Source organism: Protopterus annectens, chromosome 17.part0 (genome assembly GCF_019279795.1).
Source record: "Protopterus annectens isolate FY-2018-M chromosome 17.part0, PAN1.0, whole genome shotgun sequence".
NCBI classification, from domain to species: domain Eukaryota; kingdom Metazoa; phylum Chordata; order Ceratodontiformes; family Protopteridae; genus Protopterus; species Protopterus annectens.
Window position 1 is genome coordinate 235,397,411 of NC_056751.1, and position 22,708 is coordinate 235,420,118.

The following is a 22,708-nucleotide window of genomic DNA, read 5'->3' on the forward strand; positions in this document are numbered from 1 at the left end:
CTGTCCACATTAGGAGGCTCAACGCTCAGTGGCTTTGGTGGTTGTAGTCTGGGTCTGGGCCGAGGTACCTGCGGTCTCGGTTACAGAAGACACCGCCAAAGAAGTGTCGTCGGTAGTCAGGGACTGCATAGGCGTCTCGCTGAGAACCGGACCACGTGTAGCCGGTTTTGGTGTGGTGTCAGTCCTTGTCCTTACGTTTTTTGGACAAAATGGTAGTCGGAGTCTCCGACGACATTTTATAATCAAAGGCTGTACCAAAAAAGTGTTGGGCGAACTCCGCCCGACGCTTAATAGTGCGTTTATTGAAAGTAGCGCAAAAGCGACAGCCCGAGACGTCGTGGTCTGGGCCTAAACAAGGTATGCAGAGGGAATGGAAATCCTTATGCGGTATTTGCTTCCCACAAGAAATACAATTGTTAACTTTTTCTGACATCGGTCTGAGGCAAGAAAAGTTTCCCCAACGGGGTACTTAGCTTTAATGAAGACTTCGGTTTCCAATTTTTCGTAAATTCAGGAGCTGGCCGACCGGCACTTGCGAACTGCTTCTGCTTCGGGCACCGCGCGGCAAAAAAGACTGAAGAAAATGGCGTCGGCTGTGTCTTATATACTCCTGCCTCACTGATGTCAGGAAAGAAAGCGACAACAACCGACGCCGGACCTAGACTTTGGAATTCGGCCGACCGAGGACCTGCCTGACGGCAGAAAACCCATGTGTGATTACTGCAGCTGTATGCACGATGAACATCCAAGAGGTCAGTTTCAGGGGTTCGAAGATTTGGGTGTTGTATCCCAGATGGGTGAGAAAGGAGGTCCTGAGTGGGCTCCAGTATCCAAGGAGGATATTTCAGATGAGACCGGAGGAAGGGGAACCATACTTGGCGAGGCCAGAAAGAGGCAATGAGGATGACTGAACTCTTCAACCTGCTTGTCTTCTGAAGAAATCTAGGTATGAGCGGGAGAGGAGGGCAAGCACACAAGAGACCTGGTGGCCAATCGTGGACTAGAGCATCCCTCGGGTACTCCCACGGAGGAGGGATCAGAGCCAAGAACTTGCTGCATTTGTTGTTGAGGGGGGGAGGCAAAAAGGTCGCAGCAAGGTTGACCCCAACTGCTGAAGATCATGTTCACTATTGATTGGTTGAGGGACCACTTGTGCAGATCAAAAGGGATCTGCTGAGCCTGTCCACTAGATAATTGTTTTTTCCCCAGGATATGTACTGCAATTAGAAGGCAATCTGAAGATCGTGCCCACTCCCACACTCTCATGGCCTCCCTGCACAGGGGATAAAAACAGGTCCTCTTGCTTGTTGATGTACCAGACAACTGACATGTTGTCAATGTGTACTGAAATAGTCCCTAAAGTGAGAACCGTCCTAAAAGGCTTGCAATCTTAGGAGGACAGCTCTCATCTCTAGGACACTGATATGCACCATGGTCTCGGGAGGTGACCCTGTGACTTAAACCATCTTCCCATTCTAATGCCCCCCCGGAACTGGGAAGCATCCTTGGTCATGGTGGCTATCACGGGATTGTTCACAAATGGTCTGCCGAGAATAACATTGGCTGACTGAATCCACCAACTGACATGACATCTGCAGATGGGAGTCAATTTGATGCGAAGTGACAAGGGCTGAGACAGAATGGACCATTCTTTGGCTACTTCCACTGTAAAACTCGCATGAAAAACTGACTAAAGGAACTAACAGAATGGCTACAGGCATGGACCTCCAGGATAAGTCGTGCTGTCAGGGCTTGTAGTGCTAACAGCTGCTGTACCTGATTCCTCAGAATGGCTACTCGGTGTAGAGGAAGAGAAGTTATGTGATTCCCTGTCTTGAGATGCATACCTATGAACTCTAAATTCTCCACTGGAGTAAGACTGGACTTGCTTATGTTTAAAGTGATGCCCAGGAAGTGCACTAACGGGAGTAAGCAGCTCCTGGCTTGGATAAGTCAATGCCTCATGGAAGCGGTTAGAAGCCAATCATCTAAGTAAGGAAACTCTTGAAATACCTTGAGCCTCAGGTGAGCAGCTACCACTGCTGTGCATTTGGTGAACACCCGGGGGCTGTGATGAGTCCAAAGGGCAATGCTCTGAACTGGTAATGACTGGCTCCCAGCCAGAAGCGCATATATCTCCTGGAGTGCCTGTCTATTTTGATGTGATAGTATGTGTCCTTGAGATCTATAGAGCACAACCAGTCATCCTTGTGCAACAGTTGCAGAATGGACTGAACCGTAACCATTCAGAACCTCTCCTTTACGTATTCATTTAACTTGTTGAGATCCAGAATGGGTCTTAGGTCCCCTATCTTTTTGGCACTAAAAAGAAGCAGGAGTAAGTTCTGAATCCTCTCTGTTCAGTTGGGACCTCCTGGATGACTCTTTTTGCAACAGCCATTGAATTTCCTGTGCTGCTTGTTCCCACAGACTGGGTGGCATGTTGGGAAGGCTTTTGGATTTTGGAGGTGGAAGGGGAAAAGGGAATATAATAACCTCTGGATATCACACTTAGCACTCAGTGATTTTGAGTCAATTGGGTCCAGGCTTCGGGGTGCAAAGCTAATCATCCCCTGCCTCCAGAGACGGAGAGTCGGGCAGCAATTCAAGAGTGTTGGTGGGGCTTCTCCAGAGAGGGGGGTTCCCTAAAGCCCTAGTTCTGTGGACCCCCTCTGCCTCTGAGGCAGTGTCTACCATCAAACCCTCCTCCTCTGCCTCTAGGGGATGGTTCTCCATGCGGGTCCTGAAAAGGCCCTTGAGACTTGCAGAACCACATTTTCTTATCCCCATGATGGTTCCTGGAGAATGACCTCTGGGGGGCTACAAAACTTAATTCCAACAGCAGAAAGAGTCTTTCTGTCCTTCTCGCTGGAGGTATGAGCGTCTGTAACTGATGGCCCAAAAACAGAGGAACCATCGTAATGGGTATTCAAAAAGACACCTTAAAGGCTCTGCAAACTCACATAGCTTCATTCAGGCATGCCTCCTTACAGAAAGGCCTGAACTGGCTGATCGCGAGGTGCCCTCCGTGGTGTGGGAGAGTAACCTCATTGAAGAGTTACCAATAGATGAAAGAGTGGTCAGCTTGAGAGAAAATTTCTTAAATTCCGCCACAGGCATGGACTCTGAGAGGGAAGTTGACAGTTCTTTGATCAGGTCCCTCTGAAGCTGGGTGAAATGAGCCATATATCTTAACAACCTCATGAAAGTTGCTGAGGTGTAAATGGACTTCCCAATTCTGTCCAACGCTCCGGACTCCTTGTTTGGCAGACGGACACTGGCAGTTTCCTCTGTCAGCTCTTTCTTGGTAGACAGTAGGATCCAGTTGAAGAATTAACTTCTGTGGATCCAAAAGAGTTGCATCCGCAGACGTCTTGGCTTTTTAATCTTGAGAGAGTCCCTTAGGGAGGGACCTCTTTTTAGACTCCTTAGCAGAAGTAGTGTAGGAGGAAGCCAAGGTACGGGTCTAAGCCTGAGCAGAGGAAGAAAGAAGGCCCCTTAGAATGAGCTTGTTCTGTCGGTCAGCTAAAGCCAAGGATTAAAAGCAGCGCAGATGGAACATTCAACTTTTAAATGGTCAGCACCCAGGCAGTACATGCACTACTTGTAGGCATCTTGATTGGGGATTTTATGCCCACAAAAAGTGCAGCTTTTGAAGCCAGGACCAGTTTGTCAGCCATATCTTAGACGACCTTGCAAAAACCAACTGACAGAAAAAAAGGCAAGCTGAAATGTATAAACACCACTGAAGCCAAACAGACAGAAAAAGGTAAGAATGTCACTATAATTACAACAAGAACTAAAAAGTTTAACACAACTTTAGCATATTTAACTATTATGCACTAATCTAAACTTTTATTTTTTAACAGGAATGAAGGAAAAAGCGTGCGCGCGCACACACACACTCTCTCTCTCTATAGAAGTAGAGGGATAAATTAATAAAGCCAAAGGCACTTACAAATTTAGAGAAGCTACCTGAAAAGTTAAACCATGCTTGAGCGTGCAAAACCTGTGTCTGACTCGCTGAAGCTGCAAATGAGATATGGGGTAGTTAGGTGAATGAAGGGCATTGTGAGTATTAGGGAGGAGCTTGAGAGTCAGCTCCAAGTCTGTGAAATGTGGATCTGAGGGTCAGATCCGAGACCCTATCATGAGAAGGAATGAAAGGGAGACATCAAATAATTAAGTTTCTACTTACCCAGAACAAAGAACATCAGAAAAACAGATCAACTGTCAAATTGGGTAAGCCAGTTATAAAGGCTCTGGCAAGATGCCTTACCGATGGTATATCATTTGTTTACAACAAGCTGGGTCTGTTCTTGCCAAAACCTTTAAAAGCCCATTAAACCAGATCCATGGCAACATCCTTAGTATTTTTATCTAGGCCTTCCATGGATGACATACGTGCAGCTGCAACTTGGGCTAATCCTCATACCTTTTAATACTCATTACAAATTGGATCGGGTGTAGAAGGGAAGAGCAGCCTTTGGCTAGACTGTACTCAGGAACAGAAGAGTCCACTCGGGATTTCAGGTAGCTGGGGACTCTGTCCCAACTGTTGAGAAATTAATGAAAATTGACAGCATCAGATAAAGAAGTTATGCACTCACCATAACATTCCATCTATATTGTCCATTTTCATTCTTCCTCAACTCCCCCCCAACAACCCCCTTCCTTTTTCAACTAATGTCTTCTAGAAGAGCAAGAGCTTATAAGGATACCACTGTGCCTTACGCTGAGCTGCAGATATTGTCTTCTTCTACCAAGACTACTGTAATAATGTTTCTTATATTATGTAAAGCAGCAAACAAAATCTGAGGGGTGTTACAGGATGCTGCATTATGAGTAAGGGAGAAGCTCAAGAGTTTGCAAGTGGCTAAGAGCTAAAATAACAGCCAAGTCGGATCCAAAGTTCATATCCAAACCCAACTGTTGAAGTTACATTTATTTATGTGGGAATAAAACTCCATGGCAAATCTGCTGAGACAATGAGTGGGGTGATGTTGTTGAGTACATTTGTGCACTTAAAAGTTTTTGGATCTTGATTTACTGGTTTCAAAGGGTTTAGACAGTTTAAAGGGAAGGTTACTAGCTTATGGTTTGACTTAAACTGAGAAGGATTTAATACAGAAGTTGTGCAGGATGAAGCTAATATTTGTAAGTAACAAGTGAAGAATATATTGTCTTTTAGTTGGGCTAATAACAATCTGGTCCACTGATTTTTACTTATTAGGTCTAAAAAACTTCTAAGCATATCATGAATTGGTAGTGTAGCTACTCCAGTCAACTGATGGGTAGTTAAAGTCTTCCAGAACAATGGGGTTCTTATGAGGGGGTTCATCCATGATGCTTAGGAACCTGACATGGACTTCTGGGTTCTTGGAAGGGGCGCTATATCAGGCAATAAATTAACAGCTGACTTTTGTTTATTGCGACTTGGAGTTGGACAAGTTTAACTTATGGGTCTCAAATTGGAACAGAGGTGATATGATCTCAGAGAAATACAAATGTGTCATCACAGTTGGCATTTGGGTCTGAAGGTGTGATAAGCACTAAACCCGGGTATGGAAGGAGTGCTTTCTAAGCATTTAAACCAGGTTTCAGTAATTACACATATATAAATGCCTTCCAAATAAAGGAGTACCCCAAGGTCGGTCAGCTTGCTGGTTAGACTTATAGTCACCTTAATTTGATCCTGTTTTGATACATGTTTACTACATTGAATGTTCATTAATTAAACACTGCATAAAAAAGTCACAAGGGTAGCAACAGCTTTAACCTGTGAGCATAAGGCAGTTGCTGCACAGCTTTAGGATACCTATGCTATAAGGCTTGGAACAGAGGAGAAACAAGTAGGCTGACCTTCCACATTGTCCAATGTGAAGTAAAATTTAACTGATTTTTAGACAGTTCCAGAATTTAAATAAAGGAGATTTATGATCATTGAGACAGTTATTGGTTAAGGGGTTGATGGTGCAGTTATATATGTTTGCCTATTTAATTAAATAACTTGGGTAAATATCTCACTGTTATAGCATAGCTCAGCAGTCTTAACAACAGCATGAAGCTAATGGTAGTGGCTGTGGTCTAACCTGCTTGACGTCAGTGTTCAGCTGTTTAAAGCAGCTGCGGGATAAGTTTTGCAACACAACACCACTATTAGATACTATAAGTTTTTTTTTTAAAGCCCTAGGTGTGCAGCTTTGTGCATTATGCAACTAAGCACAGCTTGCTGCACCTGTACATGGCAAGAGTCTAATTACTGATCAGATTTGGGTTAGTTGAGCTATATTAGGTACAGTTACAACTGAAACTATCTACATCTATGGAGTGCATGTTGCAGATCCCTGCACTAAGAACAGCTCCACGCAATATAAATTAAACAGGGAAATGAAAAAGCCTATGAAAAACAGTTACATGTTTAACTAATAGTACTTATCGTCACAGAACTGCAGCAATCACCTCATTCACACAGGGTCTAAACACCACAAGCTCTAGAGTTGGACAAGTGGGAAACACCAAGTTTGGCAGGAGAATGTAGCACAGGGAAGTGTCAAGAGTTGTACTCAATATCCTTACATGGCACCAATCAAAGCATTTCACACTAAAGCAACAGGTCTGTGCAATATTAGGGTGGAGAGAATATAAGAAGTTTTATAATTATCATGCCCATCATATCATCTGCACCTACAATCCAGTAAATGGTAAAAAAAAAATAGCCAGGTGAAAATTTAGAATGTGGGAAAGTGATGGCTCCAAACTCTAACAAAAAGCATCTGCTAGCTGGGATATAAGTACTAAGTACAGCCTTACATCAAGTGGATATCTAGGAATCCCTGCAAATGTTGTGATGCCTTAAAGATTCCAGGAGGATAAAAGACCCCAAAACAGAAGAGGTAGCATTCATCCTGCAATACAGCAGTGCAATCAGTAGTGGTAACCTTTGGGTTTAAAAATGTAATTATTAGAAAAGGAGGTAGGTGGCTTTAAGAACAAGCTGCAGGTGATAACTAATCTGTTACCAAGCAACACACAATACCAAGACAGATGAATAACAGCACACCGTCATCAGTTGCCTGAGCTGCAAGAGACTACATATTACCGCTATGTAGCACCAGGTAAGAAAAAATACATTAGTTATAAGAATTAGTAAAAGTCAGGAAAACACAGCCAACACTGCAGTCACAGTTCACATCAGCATACTCAACATCTGGCCTTTGACAGCCCTCTCAGTTCACAACCCCAGCTGTAGCAAACTCTGCTGCTTAATATATGTAGTCATTGCCACAAACCTGCACTGTGCTCCTAGACGTATCATAGGTTCCACAGTACCTGTAAAAACTGGAAGAGGTGAAAAGACATTACAAACATCATATTAATCCAGTAGGGCACTGAAGCATTTTAGTCAGGTGTCTACTTAAAGCTATCACCCAGAATCTGCATCAATATGCAATGATGCTTAAGAGAAGCAAATGCAGAGCCAACATGCACCCCTCCCAAATCCAATGTCAGGAGACAGGGTTGTTAAATCAAAGACTTTCTATCCTCCAAGAATGGATGATCGGGTCACCAACTGCTTAGACTTGTCTTTCTCCTAACAGAATCCTAGCACCCTGGTCACTTGTTTAACCTGGATCTTTGGTAGTAGAGAAGGTTTTCACTAACCCAACATTCCAATGGTCTGCAGACTGATATGGTCTTAAAAACAGTGGACCATGATGGAGGGGCAAAATCCTCCTCTGTTAATGAAACCAGTCTGCTGTTAATCACTTTGGCAACTAGGGTTACTACCTGTCCCTTCTTTGAGAGGGACAGTCCCTCTTTGGACAGTTGTGTCCTGCAAGAAAAACTAAAGAAACAGCAAATGCCCTGAGATTTTAGGACAAAAATATTTCATAACTTTTCTTTATTAGTTGCATGAAATAGTTATTCTGCATCTGAAACACCTAAATGTTATATGAAATAGCATAAGCAACACAAACACTACAAGAATAAACTTTTATTTTGGCAAAAAAGTAAAGTTCTGTCCTTTGTACTAGCCATGAGTATGTTTTGTCCTGCAAAATCTCGTCTATTTACAGAAATTGTCCTACTTTGGGTATTTGAAAAGGTGGCAACTCTATTGACAACTGTTAGCAGTGCCATAGCCCCCATCTCCACAGATGGCCCCCGTCATAGGTTCATAGGCAAGTACTGGGTTGGGAGGGTGGCCTAATGGTTAAGGTGTTTGCCTTGCAAACACAAGTTGCAGGGTTTGAGTCTCACATTAAAATGGCTCGCAAGGGCAGTTAGCTTAGTACTAATCTATGAACCTATGAACCTACTAGGCTAGCTGCCCTTATGAACCATTTTAAGCCTAGCCAATTTATCTTAAAGGTAAGACTCAAATTGTATACCTTATATGTCTGTGACAGGGAAGGTAACAGCAGTCACTATCTTCCAATATGCTGAAACCTCTCCAATTTTCAAAGTCCGGATAAGCAACCAAGTATACCTGCCAGCTCTTTCAGCACATTGGGACCATTTTAACTCATCTTTCCCTTTTATCCCTCCTACTGTTCCAAGGACAGCAATTACCAGTTTCTTTCACTTTTAAGACAAAGGCAAACAATTCAAATAATTTGTGAGATCTCTTGCTTACTTACACTTCTTGCCATATGCCACAAAAGGCAATGTCAAGTCTGCTCTCATTCTCTTACATACCTTAAAATATTTTACTTCTTGCCAGATAACCTCAGTCAGCTCTATCTTCAGGTATGCTTTCGCCTCCTTTAACATAGTGGCTGCTCTTTTTATCATCAACATTATTCTAACTTCCTCTCCAAAACACAAACACACACGTGTGTAAGCACAGGCACACATATGAAGAGTTATGTCATACATAATCCAAAACATTTCTATCCAAGTCCTCACATTTTTTTTCTTACAGTGGAGTATTCCCTAGCCTGGACATTATTAACAGGCTCATTTCTGCTTCAGTGTCCAACATATTAATGAGGAGCACACCAAAGAAGCTCTCTTTTCTTGTAAGTATACTTTCATTTTAGTCTTACTTCAGTAAGGAACTCACTGATTTCACTGTATGACACAAAAGGGACTTTGCAGTTCAGAAATAACAAACCAAGACTATTCTGCCTTTACTGCACAGCCTCTCAATCTCAGCTCAACATATACACTCCTTTACTGCTGCATCTGGAGACCTGTACATAACCCCCAACCACCAAGGTTCACCCCATTCTCCTGCTGGCCTGCATCAGTATTTTCCCTTGTTCAGTGAGGTTAGAAAGCATGCATCATCATCTCACATTCCTTTCTCTATCACCAGCCAAATCCAAACTCCTCGACTTAAAACTGTATGTGTGTGTGGGTGTGTGTGAGGGGGCTATTCAGAAAAGAATAGTGCAGTGCAAAAACATTCAGTTTAGACATGGCTGCAGCTAGCTTAACTAGCAGCCTGTGCAGTTCCTGAATCTAGCACTCTACACCTCTTAAAATGGTCTTTTGTTTGAAACTGTAGCAAACCACTTGCTACAAATGACAAATTTAACAAGCAGCTTGATACCATACAGAAAGTACTTCAGCCCTGCCAGCAAATATAACATTTCTGAATTACAGTATTCCAATATCACCCCACTGGCAACTACTGTTCATGCCCAATTCTAACATCTTGTGCCAAGGCAGCTGCCCCCTTCATCCCACCCAAACTACACTTCTGAGTTTAAGGCATATCTAGCCACATTCCATGACACTTGGAAAATTTAAAACATTCAAGTTCTTTAAGTAGCATTTTGCACAGAACTATTCCTTCCTGAATACCCCCTGCATGCCTGTCGACATTCTACTTCTATCTAGTGGCAAGTCTTAAAAGTTTTAGACATAATCTAACTAGCAGCAGAAAGGCTAGGACTACACACAATATAAACCCGTCAATAACACCACAGTAGGTATGATCAAACTTCTAGAAAGGCAACCATTCCACCGGCAGCATTTAATTCAGTTGGCAAGCAACCTAGCAATGCAAGTAGCTCGGGATTTATATATTATTTTATCAGCAAAATGCCTTCATAGGTTCATAGGTAAGTACTAGGCTAGCGGATCTTACGAGTCATTTTAAGCCTAGCCAATTTCTCTAAAAGGTGAGAATGAAACACTGTATCTTGTGTCTGTGAGGTAAATACCTTAACCGTTATGCCACCCCCAAGGCTATCCAAGTTTCACCCTCCAGTATAGAATCATACCAACAGGAAAAGAATATTTTAATCAGTCTTACTCTGGACTTTTACCTCAAATAAGCTGCCGTTTTCTTCACAACTTTCATGACAAAGCCAGAGGACAAGAGGAGACACGTATTCTGCCTTCAGAGAATTCAACAGCTCTAAAATCAAAACAGAGGCATCAGAAAAAATACTGCGGTCACTACAAAAAGTGGCCTAGATTGTACTAAATATTCTTAAATGAAGTATTCTGAACAAACTAATGAAGGCCAAACAACAAACAAGCTCAGGAGTATTTTACTAGCTCAGAAATTCATTTTCTTAAATTTCCGGTGGATGATTTAGCATTCTGTTTGTTTGGTACCATGTGGAATTTCATCTCTGTTTTTGCAACAATTAGTGAAATGGAAAGTTCAATAAAGTTAATCTTTCCCTACTCAGCACATCATTCTGAAAGACAAAACTAAAACTAAAAACTTGCTCAATACACATCACTAACCACTGAGCATTACATAGCAAAGGATATACATATTTGATTCACTTAAACATACAATACCATTACAATTTCTCTATTGTGCCAAATGACAATGAGACAGAAAGTACAGTTGTGTACACTTACCATAAATGAGTTGTCGAGTGTATTCACTGCTGCAGTCATTATATTTGGGTTATCTGCCTGCAGGTAGCTCTCAGCCGACCTGAATATCAAAGTCTTGGATTCCTGCATTAGACGCTGTCTCTTCTTCCATGACGTCAGGGGTATAAAACATGCAGCCGACGCCATTACATCAGTTTTTCTTGTCCCAGATGTCAGGTGCCCCCACAATGGGAAGCAATTATATGATATGTTATACCTCCATCAAAAAGCAAATACACCAGAAAGCTTAAAACAAGAAGCAAAGGTAGAGCCAAGAGAAGTCAGGGGGCTGGAGGGAGGGTAACTAGGACTGTAACAGTGAATACACTCGAACATCTACATTTATGGTAAGTGTACACAACTGTACTATATTCTTCATGTTTCACTGTTGCAGTCATTACATTTGGGTTGATTCCCAAAGCTAAAGAAGGGAAGAGGATGTTAAAGAGCATTAGGGCCAGTTATTAAGCCCTGTAAGACTGCAGTGGCAAAACCAGCTCTGGATTTAGAAAAAAATGGGCATGTGGTAATGCTTGGTGAAGGTATGTACAGAGCTCCACGTAGCAGCTTCTAGGATGTCCCTGGTAGGGACTCCTCTGAGAAAGGCTGTAGAGGTAGATGCAGCCCTAGTGGAATGTGATCTTATCCCCTGTGAGGTAGGTTTTCCATGGTGCTTATAGCAGAAATGAATGCAATGGGCTATCCATCTAGAAATGATTTGCTTTGAAATGGCCTTCCTCTCTGCCCTTGCAGCAAAGTCAACTAGTAGCTGTTCAGATTTTCTGAGAGGCTTAGTCCTGTCCAAATAAAATCTAAGTTGTCTGTGCACGTCCAAGGATTGCAGTATTCCTTCCCCTTTGTTTTGTGGATTAGGGAAAAAAGTAGGCAAATGAATGGACCGATTAAGGGCCACACTAGACACCACCTTGGGCATAAAGGAAGGATTGGTCCTGAGGGAAACCCTGTCTGCATGGAATATAATTAAGGGCTCCACTGCCATGAGGGCCTGTAATTCAGACACTCTTCTTGCTGAAGTGATGGCTAGAAGGAAGGCTGTTTTCCAATAAAGGAATTTCAACTCTGCAATTGCAGCTGGTTCAAATGGAGGGACAGTGACCTTTTCCAATACAAAGTTAAGGTCCCAGGCTGGAGTATGGGCTTGCTTGGGGGGGGTCTTAAATTTTTAGCCCTCTGAGGAATTGCTTTCGCAGGGGGTGAGAGAAGAGGGGAGGTTCAGTATTATAATGTGCTGAAATGGCAGAGGCCTGAATTTTAATTGACGAGAAGGATAGGCCCTTGTGGAGCATTTCTGTTAAGTACTGAAGAATATGAGGAAAGCTGGGCACTGCTGCACCCATCCCGAGTCTGGCTCCAGGAACAGTATCTTTTCCACTTTTCAGCATAGGGTTTTCTAGTACTAGGCCTCCTTGCTTCCAGAAAGACATCTAGCACCTGCTTACTGAGGGATGCTATTGAACAGTTGAAGGAATTAGCCAGGCTGTAAGGTTCAGGGTTTGAAGCTGAAGGTGCAGAATCTGGCCCGCCTGCTGGGACAGTAGGGACAGTGTCTAAGGTAGGTGCCATGGCTCCAGCAGTACCAAACTGCACAAGAGGGGGTACCAGTGCTGGCAAGGCCAGTCTGGTGCAATCAGTATTATCCTTGGCTTGTCCTGTTTGATATGTAGCAGAACCTTCGAGAGAAGAGGCAGGAAAGGCATAAACAGAGGCTTTCCCAGGTAAAGAACAGGGCATCCACTTTCCAAGCTTGACTGTGGAGAGTCCTTGTGCAGAATTTGTCCAATTGGTAGTTCTGAGGTGAGGCAAACAGGTCCATCTCTGGAGTCCCCCATTTGTTCCTCAAGAGGTTGAATATTTTTGGTTCCAGTTTCCATTCGTGTGGGTCCATGAGATTTCTGCTTTGGTCATCTGCCAGTGAATTTGGCTTGCCTGGCAGGAATTGAGCTTGTAGGTGCACTTGGTAGCTCAAGGCTGTGTTCCACAGAGCCATGGTTAGTCTGCAGAGAGGGTACGAGTGGGTTCCTTCCTGCTTGTTTATGTACCACATAACTGTGGTGTTGTCTGTCTTTATCAATAATTGTCCTGGAAGGATGTTGTCTTTGAAGGCTGTCAGGGAATTCTGTACAGCTAACATTTCTTTTTGACCGATATGCAGGTGCATCTGACTCGGGTTCCATTTGCCCTGAATGCACTGCCCTGCCCTGCCAAGTGAGTCCCCCATGCATAGTCTGATGCGTCTGTAGTCAGGGTTTGGGCAGCAGGAGGTAGATTGAAAGGGAGCCCCTTGTTGAGGTGGCAGGCCTCTGCCCACCAAAGGAACTCTGTCTTTATACAAGGAATGATAGGAATCATTGATTCCAGGTCCTGAGAATGTTGACACCATAGGCTTTTCAGATACCATTGTAGTTTCCCTCATATGCAGTCTTGCATATGGAATTAGTAGAATGCAAGAGGCCATGATACCCAGGGCTTGCAAAATTTTCCTTGCAGATACCTGGGTTTTTGTGGCCAGTAGTTTGAAGTAGGCTGTCAAATAAACTTGTTTCTCTGGCGTGAGGTAAGCCATCTGGGAAGTTGTGTTCAAGCTTGCTCCCGGGAATACAATCTGTTGGCAGGGTACCAGATGAGATTTCTTTTCGTTTATGGTGTACCCCAGAGAAGTTAGAAGTTTCTTTACAAATGCCAGATGTTTTAATAGCATGCCCTGGCTTTCTGCCTGAATTAGACAATCGTCCAGGTATGGGTATATTTGAATATTTCTCTGCCTGCAAAATGCAATGGCTGGAGCTAGACATTTTGTGAATACCCCGGGCGCAGCAGATAAGCCAAAGGGAAGTGCAGAGAACTAATAGTGCATGGAGCCTGCTCTGAAGCGTAGGTATGTCCTGCAAGATTCCCTTATTGGAATGTGCAGGCAGGCTTCCTTTAAGTCTAAGGTTGCCAACCAGGCATCTTTGCCTATCATAAGAAGCAGCTATTGAAGTGTTAGCATTTTGAATTTTGGGATTTCCAAAAAGGTGTTTAGAATAGAGAGGTCCAGGACAGGATGCCAGGAGCTGTCTTTTCTGGGTACCAGGAAAAGTCTTGTGTAAAAACCTTGCCCCTTTCTTCTGCTGGGACAGGTTGAATAGCCCTGATACTTAAAAAGAGAGAAAACCTGCTGTTGAGCCTCTGCCCACTGATTTGGGGGCAGGTCTGGCCAACCGTTTGGGGTTGGTAAGGTGTAGAAGTGGAATCTGTATCCTTGGAAAACTATATTTAAAACCCATTTGTCCTGGGTAATGAGTTCCCAGTTTTCTGCATGCAGGGTGAGCTTTCCTCCTAAGGGAGCAGGCAGTTGAGCAGGGCTTGGAAAGGCTAAGGTTAAGTCATTGTGAGATTTTTCCGTAGGGGGGTGTCTTACTACCTCCTGCTTTGGAAGTGGGAGCCCCCCACTGCTTAGGCCTGTGTGTACCTTGAGACTGTAGCCTAGGTGGTCTGCTGTTCCTGGGTTTGGACTGGAAAGGACCAGTTCTTAGAAGGCCATTGCCTACTAAATCTGGGAGGCTGTACTTGCAGGAAATCTTTAACAGTTTGCATAGATTTAGCTTTTTCCTCCATTGTTTTAAGAACTTCTTCTGCTTTGTTGCCAAACAGGCGGTCTTGGTTTAAGGGAGCATCCAGTAATTTAGCTTTAACATGATCTGGCAAGTTTAACTCCTTAAGCCAAGCATGCCCTCTAAGTATAGACCCAGTGACAGCAGCCCTGCAAGATGCTTCTAAAGAGTCAAAACCACATTGCAAAGCATGTTTACCAACTTGTTCAGCAGAATGCATTAAATCTTGTAATTCCTTATGTTCAGCACAGTCAGGAATCAACATCATTTTCTGTTTACGTAGTCCCACAATATACTGCTGGTACTTTAACATATGAAACTGGCAATTTAAGGCCCTAATGGCCAAAGTAGCAGAAGTGTATACCTTCTTACCCCATCTGTCCAAGGCCCTGGAATCTCTATCAGAGGGGGAAGGGTTTTTGGCAGCAGTAGCCTTAATGCCTTTTGGTCCTTGGGAAATGGTCTCTGGATCAGCAGTAGGATTTTTTAAGAGGAACTTGTGAGAGTCAGGTACTCTGTAATACCTGTCAGGTTTTTTGGGAGCTGGAGGTAAAGTGTCTGGGGCCAGGCTAGATTCCAAGAAAGTACCATCTACAATGTCCAGAACAGGAGGGATAGCTAAAGGCCTGTGTTGAGGGAGGAGTAAGAATTCCCCAAGCCTCTTTTTGGAGTCAAGAGTAATCCTGACTTTCCCAGCGGAAATGCTCCCTAAGAGAGTGCAAGGTTTCACCAAAAGAAAAATCTTCTGGAGGGGAAGCAGAGGGAATGGAATCATCTGCATCAGAATCCTCATAGGTAGATAAGGGCAAATCCTCGTAATGAGAAGAAACAGAAATTTCAGAATCCTGATCAGAAGAATCAGTTCTAGGTCTCTTAGAGGGGGAACGCTGGCTACCCCTAATTAAAGTAATAAGGACTTCAGCCATTCTAAGCATTTGTTTTTTAGGCATATGGGCCTGACCATGCGGTTTGGACGTTGGTTTTCTAGGCGTGGGTCGAGTTTTAGGCCTAGATGAAGAAGATGGCGTCGCTCTGAAATGCAGATCTGTAGGCCTGAATACACCCTCAGAAGCCGGTGCCTGCACAGTGGCTCCGGACCCATCCAAGGTAGAGACATCCGCAGGTTCCATAGTCAAAGAAGCATCTTGCGGCATACTGGACTCCGAATGGGTCTCAGTAGAGGCCTGCGAATCTGAAGTAGCGGGTATCAGGGGCTGCAAAAGCATCTCACTGAGTACCGGGAACTGGCGACTAGCTTAACGGAAGCGTCTTCAGCAGTTTTGAACCTATGTGGTCTTTATCTTTACTTTTTTTGGAATGTCGGTAGTCGGATAGCTTACTGAAGCCATTTCTGGATAGTTATACTGAGTACCAAAATAATTTGCTGCAAACATAGACGGACGACGAATAGTTCGGGGGTTGAATAAGGCACAAAACTGACAGCAAGGGACGTCGTGGTCTGGAGCTAATCAAGGAATGAAGTACGAATGAAAATCTTTGAGGTATTCGCTTTCCACAGATAAGACAATTATTAACTTTTAATATTGGAAATATACTCAGAGGTGACCACGGAAACATTCATGCACCCTTCTTGTACCTCAAGGAACATAAATATTCAAATAGTCCATAATGAATTAGTAAGGCAAACTGAACTGACTCCGTTTAAAATAATAAATGTTTTAATAGAGCATGCCACAGGTAAGCACTTTCACATAAGCTTCATCAGACCGCACGGCAAGAAAGACTGATGTAATGGCATCGGCTGCATGTTTTATACCCCTGATGACCTGACTTAATGGAAGAAGAGACAGCATCCGACACAGGAATCCAAGACTTTGATATTCAGGCCAGCTGAGGGCTACCTGCAGGCAGATAACCCAAATGTAATGACTGCAACAGTGAAACACGAAGAACATCACAGCTGTTATACTTGCACAATATAAGATATGCTCTCCACAGTACAGCAATTCTTTATAACATTTAGTTTTGTTCTGGAAAAAACATCTACTTCAAAATGCTGCTCATAGGGTGCCTAAAAACATTCAAACATAAACAAAATGAATAGTTATGCAGCAAAGTAAATATGTGAAGTTCATACTTGGTCTAGAAACAAAACACATTAAGTTCATGTGACTTTGAATATCAACAAATGCATGCATAGCCAAGTTTCTTACTACCTATATTTTGTAACTGCATGGGTAACCTTAGCTGGCAGGTGGAGGTGTTTTGGACAAGTGCTATATGAATGTTTGAGAGTTGCAAATGCATTTCGAATTACTTTGACTCCTAAAGTGTGAAACGTATACTAGGGTTGAGACTGGTGTACCTTGAAATATTCCTCCTGTTCTGAGGTATGTAGATCTCAAAGGTAGTATACATAAGCAGCATGTGTGTGTGTGTGTGTGTGTGTGTGTGTGTGTGTGTGTGTGTGTGTGTGTGGTGGGGTGGGCACAGGCTTACAGTGAGTTTTTATATTTGCTGTTTTATAAGGAGATAGTCCTTATGTGTTCAAAGTTCTGGAAGTCACACCATCCTGATAGCATAGAGGGATAAAGCCCTGACAATGGCCCAGGTGGCCAAGGTTCGATCAGCGGTTCAAGCAACGGAAAGAGCAGCAAGGATGAATGGGCATGCCCATTCTGGGAAGGGTGAGTGTTTGTCGATGACACTCCATAACGGGGAGGCATGGTTAAAAGAGTGAAGTTGCCCCTGGACACATGTTGACGAGCTCTGGGGAAAGGGGTAGGGAAAGTGGGTAGGTCATATATAACCCCCTGGTCAGAAAATGGACAGCTGCCCTGGCGTAAATTCCGGCAATGGACCGGGGAGTGCCATTAGACCAAGCATAGGATGTGGGGCACTGGGACAGCTGTCAGAATGAAAGTGGGGGAGGGGGTCTGGGACTCATAATTGAGGGTTTTGTCTCCTGCCATGGAGTATTCTGGACTTTTCCAAACATTATCTTCCAAACATGATACTACAAAATGCTTAAGAAGGTTCTTCCAGTGTACATTAAAAGCACATATTATACACTGTAGTAATGATGCAGTTATGATTACTTGAGAAGAACTCTAAGGACACAACAGCAGCAAGACTTGTGGAATTTACCACAAAAAAATGTCACTATAAAATCACACCACCACTGACATGATGTAAAAGCCAACGCATACATTCCCAAATCCTAGGAGGTATGCATCCGGAGAGTATCCCATATATTGTTAGTTCAGCAATCGCGCAAGTTTATTCACCTTGTCATTTCTATCTCTCTCTGATTTGTCCCTATTAGGCAATTCTACACCAGCATGTTCCAGGGTAAAACCAGATCGACAGAAATTCTGACTGAGCTTATATACAAACTCTCCCCCTTACAGTTAGTCCTTCTTCCTCCATTATTAACAGTGAGAAGTCTCCCACTCACCCATATGATAAATTTCAAATATCACGGCCATAAACAGACATCTCCGAAAAAGTAGAATTACAACAAAGTAAATTTCATGTTATGTGACTTGCCTTTTGCCAGCTATACTTTCTTGTTAACTCTTTTTTTGTATTCACTAAGGTAATTACAGGCCCTGTAGCTATTTTATGTTAAAGTTGGGATAGTAACTGAATAGAAATGTACTGGCTGGTTGCCCTTTTCTTTTTATGACAGTGCTATTTTTTTCAGATAATTTTAGTACAAGTATACTCAAAAATCCTTGTAACTGTTTGACGTGTATTAGAGTAAAAAAACTGTCTCGTTTCTACTTTTCATGCTTTGGACAGCAGGATTAAGAGGAAATTAGTCTCTCACGAGTTCTGGTGAATTGTTATTGTCCTGATAACCTATCAATAACCTATAATGAGATAAGACACTCAAGGTTTGTACCATTCTCCTTATGTGTACCCCTTTACAGAAGTCTAGGACCGCCTCAGTTTATAACAACCAATACAAGAAAGGGTCACACAGGTTGAACTTGTACTTATGGCTGACTACTTAAATGACTGCGGCCATTTCTCACAAGTAACAAAATCTATGTCCACATAAACACCTCCTGCTGGTTGGAAAACGACCAACTCATACTTTAGAATTATGGGCCTATACTCCAACTCGATCCTTTTTCAAGCCTCAGGAGAGTTTAAGCAAGTCAGGTAAGAGGAGCTTTCATGACTTTTGGGGGCAAGTTCTCCTCACTCAGACAGGATATCACTTGATCCCCAGGACTGTAGAGACCCTCTGATTCCAATGATCCAGTGGCATCTATTTGGACATTAGCTTTCCTGACACAGACAGACTCTTATTGGCAGTTATGAGCACTATGGTGTTAGCTCTGGCCACAACAAAGTTCTTCTACAGAAGCATGGACCTTGAGAAGCTCACTGTCCACTGTTTATTAACAAAACTAAACAACACAGCCCCACTCCAATCCAAACTTTATCTCTCTGGCATTTGTAATAGCTGTCTTTCCAGTTATTACTTTAGCTAACAGTAAGCATTTTAAAATCAGCTCCAATTTTTCCTCCCTGTTTTCACTCACAGCTAGTGTTTCCAAGAGATACATCCTCTGACATCTCCTCAGATTTTATTGCTACTCTTAACACTTGGCCAGCCTGAGCTCTGTACCATCTTGTATGTGGATGACTACTGTCATACTGAGCACACTGTTCTCCTATAAAGAAGCAGACTGCACTCCTATAAGAATAGAGTTCCTGCTGCTTCACGATCTAGCCTTAAAGAAATAACACCGACCAGTGAATCATTCCACATCAACTATGCAACACATCTAAGTCCATTTGGTAAGCAAACCACGGTTAAAGAAAGGTCCACCCAAAAGTCAAGGTTTTCTTTTCATAAAGTACTTTTTCTTCAATTTCTTCAACCTTCCCCATGAATAACATATGCAAAAAAAATGTGCTTTAAGTATTACTCCATTCCCTGCCAGTACCTTATTCTGCAGTCTTTCTGAATACCATTCTGGCCTTCTGTGAAATGCCACATTATTTCCTTCTGGTATGTCTCAAGGGATTTGTTAAATCAGGTATGCTGTCTGTGATTAAGGACAATCAATGTAAAAAGGATAATCAGTTATATCTCAGAAATGGGCGGCCACAGTGGTACAGTGGTTAGTATTGCCGCCTCACAGCAAGAGGTTCTCTCTGGGGCGATCCTCGGCTGGGGTGCCTTCTGTGCCGGGTCTGCATGTCCTCCCTGTGGTCGCTTGGGTTTCCTCTGGGTGCTCCGGTTCCCTCCCACATCCCAAAGACATGCTGCAGGTGGATTGAACACTCTAAATTGGCCCTAGGTGAGAGTGTGTGCGTGCCTTCTGTGGAAGGTTGGGCGCCGGGCTGGCAACTCGACACAGTAAAACTCCACTGCCAATCATGAGAAGACAAGGTGATCCGCTGTGGCAACCTCTAACCGGGAAAAAGCCGAAAGAAATGTACATCCATAGGAAATTAAAATACTTACAGTACTGAATCTAACTAAAGTAATCTGGCTAAAGGACGAATGGGAAGTACTTATAAGCAGTATGACAAAGTAGTGCATAAGAGTTCAGTCTGGTAGACATGCATGCCTGGCATGTAATGCAATTAAGAGACAGACATAATTAGCCTGACTGTGAATCTGGTTAAAGCTATCCTGTAAATATCTGATTCACTTGCCACACTGCTTTAAAAACTGCACAAAGATGGCCCACTAAGTAGCCTGCAGCTGCAAAGCAGTCAGCTGCATGGCTAGAGTCTGTTGTGCTTGGGAAACTGCTTTCCCTACCAAAATGAATGGGTTTAGTGTGGCTAAAAGCAATGTACATCCTTTGTAAAAGTTCTGTAGTATGAACATCTCTGAATCACATCACTGAGCAGATAAACAGAAATGTTTTAATTCCTGTTCAGATGCTTTACATGTTTAAACTATTGCTTTCCATTTGCACAGAATGCAAGGCTTCCATGCAAATGCTTATGAATAATATCCAAATAGGTCATAAAACTAGGTGCAGATTACAATCTTATTTTAAGTGCAAATTGGAAACACACCTCACCCACATTGTCATAGAAATACAACTCTATGCTTCAACAACAGCAGCTGAACTGCAATTTTGTTTTCAAGCCTTTCAGTACTTCGATATGCTGTGTTTAGTCATTAACAAAAACCAAATAAAAGTGAATAAATGAAATAAATAAGCTACACCTTTTGCCTGAGACAGCTAAAGATGTTTTAATACATATTTCTTTCCTCTTACCACCCTTCGTTATATTCTATTTACTATTACTATACTATTATATTTTTTCATTTTTTTAATCTCCTACCTTTCCCATCATTAAAATCTCCTGTAACTATGCATTTTTATATATCCTAAAATATTCTATTTTTCTAACATTTTCTGCTGATCTTTATGGTAATATTTTTAATAAAAATTTCCATAACTTACCGTTTATACTATTTTAATTACTTTTTAAATCTAATTGTATAGTATGTGGAGATTATTATTGTATCTTTCCTGATGTGCTTCATTTTAACTGCCACAGCTGTTTTTTTATTTCAAGCTTTTCTCCCTGGGCCTGCAATGAAAAGGGTCACTGGCACCCAGTCAGACTATCCCAATAAATGTAAAATAAATAAATAAGTGAAGTCACAGGGTCCCTATCAAATTGCCAAACGTTTCAAAGTTCGAATGTTATATGGTCGACACCATATGACCGAACTATGAAAAGTTAGAAGGTGAAAGGCAACAGCTCCATACCTGCAGAATGGGAAAATTTTCCTTTTCTGCACTGAAGTGCGGACTCAGAGTTGGTATATTTAAGTAAGGGGGGGTGTGGGGGTTGCAGGGGGCATGCCCCCCTTCTCAGAGCGTTAAGGTAAGTTTTTTTTTTTTTACTTTTTTATTATATATTAGAAGTTTCAAGTTTTGCTCATATTTTGTCGAACATATGAGGTTTGAAATTTTGAAGCTTCGAATATATAATATAGACCGAAGTCACATGCCTGCTAATGCGTGAATGAAAAGACAACGGTTAATCTCTTTAAGCAGTCTTATGGAGGCACAAAGTATATGCCACATGGAAACAAAGAAGTCCTGGATACATGACTAGGCAGTAACCATTAGCCTGTTTTAGATTTAGCAAATCAGAAAAACTATAAAATACTCTGAGATGCAAGGCCACTCAACAAACACAGGTCTGAACCCAAGTATCTGAACGGTGTCAAAAATAACTGACAGCTGTTTATTTTGGAATGGCAAACTGAAAGGACTCAATTACCTCTGCTTTGCCCCAGTTCTCTCTGATCTCCCTTTCATTCCTGCTTGACCTTGCCAGTTCTGTCCTTTCCTTGCATAATATTTCTATGTGCTGCAAAGCTCATTCTTCCTGACTTGGGTCCTTGTGTTAACTTCCTTTCAACTTTAGTTTTTTTGCCAGCCTTACCGTTATTGTTGCCTTTCTACTATCTTCCTTGTACTGTGCTTTCTCCACCTCCCTGCCCCCTCCTTTCAACTTCCTTTAAGCCCTATTTTGTTCCAATTGCTAGCCTCACATTCCCTCATAGCCACCCTGGCCTCTTCTTGCATTTGTTGTCATTTCCTCACACTTCTAATACTCCTGGTTATGTACTTCATAGGCCTACCCATATTTTTCTACTCCTCAAGGTCATGACTAATCAGGCTAAGTAGAAAGGCTCCTTTGAGAAAACCTAGCACAGTTCAAAAGAACTACGGCAGACTTATTTTTGTCCAGGTTAAAATTAGAAATGGCTGCCAGCTGAACTTTAATTGCTGAGAAACTAGCTCCTTCATTTAAAATCGAAGCTAAGAAGTCAAGGATAGATGGAATAGGTGCTAAAAAGGGGGTCCATTTTTTTGCTGAATGCCCAAAAGACAAATCTTTTACATTTATTCTTGTAGATCTTTGCAGTGGAAGCCTTATGGGAAGATAAAATATAACGGATGGGAGAGGAGAGGCTGGGCTGTCTCACAATCAGTGGCTAGAGAAACCATGCAGTCAGCTTGAGGCCTGGTATGTCTGCGTGAGTTATGACGGTCAGGAGAGACAGGACGTCTGGAGTTGGATCTAGAATCCAGGCTGGATGTAGAAGATGAGGCCAGAGAACAGGAACCAAATCTGATGAGACCAAAAGGGTGCAATGAGGATAACTGTGCTCTTCAACCAAACTGCTTTCTGAAGAAACTTTGGAACTGGTGAGAAGGATGGAAAGCCATAAGGGAAACCAGAGGGTCAATCATGAACCAGAGCATCTCTCAGTG

General features: G+C 42.6%; 1 protein-coding gene across 1 annotated transcript in view; it reads right to left on the reverse strand.

The window, feature by feature from the left end:
• Positions 1 to 22,708, reverse strand: part of HSD17B4 (hydroxysteroid 17-beta dehydrogenase 4) — a 1,616,359-nt gene that overhangs the window by 1,050,790 nt on the left and 542,861 nt on the right. Inside the window, exon 9 of the mRNA XM_044059338.1 lies at positions 10,284 to 10,375. Coding sequence (XP_043915273.1) covers positions 10,284 to 10,375 — 92 coding nt within the window. The remainder of the gene's footprint in view (positions 1 to 10,283; positions 10,376 to 22,708) is intronic.